Source organism: Thalia democratica, chromosome 1 (assembly GCF_965202585.1).
Source record: "Thalia democratica chromosome 1, ktThaDemo2.hap1.1, whole genome shotgun sequence".
NCBI lineage: Eukaryota > Metazoa > Chordata > Thaliacea > Salpida > Salpidae > Thalia > Thalia democratica.
In genome coordinates, this window is record NC_139165.1 from 60,204,462 (window position 1) to 60,210,461 (window position 6,000).

Consider the following 6,000-nt stretch of genomic DNA (forward strand, 5'->3'; position numbering starts at 1 on the left):
AACACTTACACTTTATTGGTGTTTACTTTTCTTAATAAGTAAAATAAAAGCATGTTAGTTAGGTGAATTATACTAGATTTTATATCTTTTATGGCACACCAATATTTATTTTTGTTTATTTTATGTACAATTTAAAATGATATATTTTTTACTTATAAATCAATAGATTTTATATAGTTATTCAATGTTCTAAGTTAGGGGTAGGAAAATTCACTTGTCGGTGGGTAATATGTAATAGTCTTTTGTACACAATAGGTGTAATTTATAAGGCATATACACTTAAAGTTGCTTAATAATTGAAAATTAAACTGAATATTACTTTTTAATTTGTATAACCACTAAATTATACTTATGTATACATATATGAACACCGCAGTTAATTTACAACTATTTTTTATGTTGTAATTTTTCTAATAAAAGTTTTCATTTTTTTTGTAAAGTACAAACTTTTATAATAAAGTTTGTAATTTTTTAATTTCAAGATTATAAATGTATTGTCAAACTAATGTTTCATTCGTTTGAAATAATCGAACGAGATCCTCAGTTAAATGATAAAATCTGTAAAATCTTTATATAAACATAAAAGAAGACATTACGCTAAACTTGAAATAAAACTGGCAATTATGTGTAACAATCAAACAAAATAAAACTTATAGTTTAAAACTATCAATTTGGCAAAATCATAATACTAACAGGTTAGTTCATGCTAAGGATAGAAAACTATAAGGTACTTAATAATTTTATTAAGTTGAAACATATAAACATATTTGCAATTGGTAAAATTTGAAAACATACAAAATTCTTGTAACTAATACACTAAAATAAATTACACTTTTTTAATTCTTTTAAAAAATTACATTATTACCATATTAACACGTAATTCCAAATGTTGCACAATAAATCTAATAGTATTGTTAATTTAATTAAGATTTGTAGATTTTAGTATTTACCTATACAATTTCGTACAGAAATGTATTTATCAGTTTTTAAATATCAAAACAATTTTTTTTTAAATTGAACACACGAACATATTAACTCGTTCCTTTTACTTAATTAAGCTCCCCCGTCACTGTTATAGGGTTGTCACATAGTAAGAAAAGTCAGGAAAAACAAAAATAATTACAAAAGTCAGGAAATTTGACATAGTTTGAAAAAACATCGGATTTTGTTAGTTAAAATTTACAAAATTATTTATTTTTCAGAGCCTTCAAATGCTAAAAGTTTAATTAAAAAACATTTTAAGTCTAACTAAAATTGCAAAATTTTCCTAGAAATTTACAAAATTACAAAAATTTCCAATGCATTCATTTGGTATAAATAAATAAAATGTGTGCAAAAAAAAGAAATGAAACCTACAAACTGTAGCTAGATTTAGAGAAAAGACTCTTCGACAAGTGTAGCGGCAGCAGATGAGAACGATTTAAATTAAGCGGTATGGAATGACGAAGAGGTTAAAGTGCTAATAAAGAAACAGAGAAAATCAATTTGAGTACTTATAGTAAAAAAAACTGTGTTTGATTAAGTTATTTATTGTTTAAAAGTTTTAATTGTAAAAGTACGTTGTTGCTTTAAGGTTTTAGTTGTAAAAGTTAGTTATTATTTTAAGGTTTTAATTGTAAAAGTTCCTTATATATCTTTTCGTTTATTTAGATACATTTATATTTAGAAAATGCTAAAATATTGTGTCTTTTTCAGACAAGTTGTCTTTATAAGTTTGAAAATACAAGTATTTTGCTAATAGAGCTGTTTATTGGCAATAATATTGCAAATACATCAGTCATACACAGATGGTACAAGTGATGTAATGGAAGTTAGATGATTAAATTCAGCAAACAAACTGTTGTTTTAACCTGTATAAAAATAAGATTGAGATCTTAATATAGTTTCAAGTGTTTAATATGTTCGTAATATGTGAATTCAGCAAACAAATTGTTGTTTTAACCTGTATAAAAATAAGATTGAGATCTTAATATAGTTTCAAGTGTTTAATAATGTATTTTACAATAAGTTTAATTAAGAGTTTTATTTAGAAAAGTCAAGAAAATTTTAGTAAAAAGTCAGGAAATTTTTCTCAGCTTGACTTGTGGCAACCCTGCTGTCCAGGTAGATAAGCTTAGCTTATCAGGATCTATAGGATTTAATGCTTTTTAGTGTTACATCTTATATTTGAAATATATATTTTAAATGTTTTATTTATATGATCTATAAACTGAAATTTTGAGACTAAATTACTGTACAGACATAAATTATCTTTCTTAATTGTGTATTTTAGATTGGAACTCGAGTTTAGAATGGATAAGTAGTTTGGACGATAGTGTCATCAACTATTTAATCGGAATGCTAGTTGTTGTAATAGCCTTACTAGTTTGGTTATGCGTTCTTTGTATGTATAGAAAAAGAAGATCGAAAATGAAAAAAGTCAATGCTGATTCTGCGCAAGGTTAAAAGCTAGCTTACTTTTGCAAAGTAATTTTGAATTGAGTTGATTGTATAACAACCAAAGTTTTCATATTAGGTTTTTCAAAAACAAAAACCTTGACATTGATAAAAAGTATTACAGTAATTTTAATTTACAACAGTTTAAATTAAAAACAACCATATCAGATAATTAAAATTACTAAAATTCTAACTATGATTGATAAAGTTCTTATCTGTTTATAAGTGTCTTTAAATAAAATTAGGCTACATATTTTTGAATACAATATTTTAGGCTCATACCATTTGACTTCTAAAACTAATAGTTCTTTATCGAAACAACTAAAAATCTGCGGGTAGGTTGTTTAACAATTAATCATAAAGAAACTATATTATTTTATTTTCTTATTTATCATTAGCCAGTATTTATTTCGGCCAATCATCATTTAAATTGAGATGTTTTTTGCCATCGATAATAGACATTAAATTTCACCGCATGACTAACAACAACAGGTTGTTTCGGATGCTGTTGTTGTTGGTCGTGCGGTGAAGTTCATTATTTATTAACTTATTATTAGTAACTTTTTAGTTTTCCAATCACAGTAGCCTAGGAAAATGTAGTCAAAATAGACTTTAATATCTTATGTATATTTCAAATTAAAAAAGAAAATTACATGCGTGTTTTTTGAATTTAAAAAGTTTTTGACTGAAAATTTTTCATAAGTAATTAATACATTATCATGAAAAAGAATTGAACAAAATAGTAGTTTTTGCAAAAATAAATTCAGAGCTATCTTTATAATACTAAATTTACATTCATAATACGACAGTATTGAATTAATTAATATCTTTATCTAAAAACGTATATATATACTGTTTTAACTTAGTGCACGATTATTCAAATTCTAACAATTTAAATTCCGAAAATATAAATCGTTCCAGGGTTGCCAAATAAACTGTAATTAGAAAATTTTGAAAAAAAAACTTGGAACTTTGATCAGTTTTTACATGTAAATTGATAAAATATTGATTAGATACGAAAAAAACTATCATATACAATAACTTTTTTCTGTATCATTTAAAGTTCTTTTTAGTATAAAAAATTATAAAACTCTTTTAAAGTATCATTAATGTACCTTTTTAATATTTTTATACTACTTAAGACAGTTTTTTACCCTAAATTAAGTTTTATACTAAAAATGGAAATTAAACTTGTCTTTTTAAAAACCTGTGTAAGGTATGGAATTTGGTACACTTAATTTATTCCTACTACTCACCATAATTAAATCCTACCTTGTTTGATTACTATCTAATAAATACTAGATTATATTTGAGAATAATTTAAATAAATCACACAAGACAGTTTAGGTGATATATCTATTATATAAAAGAATCACAAGACACTATTATAATAACACTATTTCAAATATATATTTTATTTTTGTAAATAACTTGGAATGAATAAAATTTTAAAACAATTTAAGTTTAAGTGAAAAATACTTTAAAACTTTAAATAGTGTGAACTATAAAATGTTCAAAGAACTCTAAAACAATCAAATATTGGTCAAAAAATAAGTTTTATATTAAGCTATAAAAATACACTAATAGATTTACATGCACTTATAACTATACAATATGTATCTAATTATCGGTCTCTAGGTCTTATCAACAACAATCACAACAATAAATGTAAGTAGAGAAAACTATTCAATGTTATGCTTGATTGCACAATTCCAAATATGGTTATTTTGTTTACTAAAACTACATATTCAATCTTCAATATTTGAAATGCAAGTTAACGCAGCAGGTTCATTACCCCTGGAAGTAATTCAAAAAAAAAAAAAATTTTTTTTGGAAACCCTGTTATTCTTAGATACCCTTAATTTTCTCAAGTAATAAATAAATTTTAAAAAAAATGAGTCATAATCTTATAAATAGACCAACATAAGCATGTTTTTTTCAAACTTATGTTCTTATATAGGAATTTGAGTTCAAGTTAATAAAGTAGTAGGTGTTATGATTAATCTTTTGTTAACTCGAGATTCTCTTGTGCGTATGTAAGTCCAGGATTTGGTTCTTATAGACTGTTGCTGATGTTTTCTTTGAAAGAACTTAAATTATCAATTATAATCTGAGTAGTTATGTAACTGTTATAGCTATATCGTTGAATCTATATATTCTGAGTTCTACATGTTCTAGTAAGTCACAGGATATTCACTGTTATTCGGCTAAAATCTAATAGAAGGCTAGTTAAATATTTTTTTAAACTTAACCGATATTTAATAAAAAGTATTCAAATACTAAGCAAAACTTTCTATAAAATTTTCTTTAAACTTTCTACAAAAAACTTTAAATAAAACCTTGAAACTATGGTCAATAAAAACTAAACAAAGGATAAAACGAAACATTAGTCAAATACTAAGCAAACATGTTTCGTTTTATCCTTTGTTTAGTTTTTATTGACCATAGTTTCAAGGTTTTATTCTTTTATTTCTCCACATTACCAAAAAAGTTGTTTATAGTTACTTATTTACATTATATGAGCTCAACTTACATCTCTGGCCAGTTTTTCTTGGTTACCAAAATAGTTTTAGTTATTTTAATAAAGTAGCAAAAGGTAGTTTTTTAATTTTTTACTGATAGTTGTCATAATAAAATTTTTATTTTTTTTAAGAATTTAAGTTGTTATTATCTCGAAGTAGTTATTTTTTACTTTTTAGGTACAATTAAGATGACCTCATTGCTTCAAAAATCTTCAAGTGAAAGTTTAAACAGATGTTCACGAACTGATGGGCAAGTAAAAAGAGAAATTAGTCCTAAAAGCAACAAGACTGTCGTAGAAGTTTCTACAATGAATAGTTCAGAACCCTTTTCAAATTATGTAGAAAATTGTAAATGTTTAAATCATAAAATTTACAATGACTCAGTGGTTGAAACTTCTAAACTCCAGTTAACTATAGATAATTGTAAGAATAAGCATACTCAACGTTGTATAAATGATAGTAAACTATTTCCAGCAAAAAACTATAGAAAAAATACGAACAATAAAGTTAGTAACTTTTTTAAGTCTGACAACATACAAGAATGTAATAAAACCAGTTAATGCTTTTTTGTATAGTTTATATTTTAATAATTACACAATCATTTCTTTTCTTCTAAATCATGCAAACGTTTTATTATCGATAAAGTTTTAACTTTTGTACTAATGTTTTTTTGCCTTAAATATTAAAATAGATACTTTTTAAGCAAAACCTGCTGTTTAACTAAAAGATCTAAGTCTGGTTAAATTGTATTTTGTTCTGATTTTACAGAGCTTGTAGTCATGTCGAAGTTCATCTAAGAAATTTTAATAGCAATCTAAAATTAATAATAAATTAATTAAAAGCAAAATATTTGCACATAATATTTTTCTGCCTTTTACTCAACTAGCTCATTGTTTTTATAATTTTCAACGCTGCATTTAACGAGTTAACATAACCCTTCAATATATTTAGAGTTATTTTTTTAGCCATTTTGTACTACGTTTAAAACTTAATGTGTTACTCTATTTAAAAAGTAATTTAAAAAATCGTTTTCATTTTATCT

General features: G+C 24.3%; 1 protein-coding gene across 3 annotated transcripts in view; it reads left to right on the plus strand.

The window, feature by feature from the left end:
- Window positions 1–6,000, plus strand: part of LOC145830662 (uncharacterized) — a 60,955-nt gene extending 54,955 nt beyond the window's left edge. The window contains exons 20-21 of one of the 3 annotated variants that reach the window (XM_082938282.1): window positions 2,273–2,440; window positions 5,136–6,000. In XM_082938282.1, the coding sequence (XP_082794408.1) occupies window positions 2,273–2,440; window positions 5,136–5,518 (551 nt within the window). In that variant the 3' untranslated portion in view covers window positions 5,519–6,000. Of the gene's footprint in view, window positions 1–2,272; window positions 2,467–5,135 lie in introns of all 3 variants that reach the window. The other 2 variants (XM_082938283.1, XM_082938284.1) reach the window with 2 other exon arrangements.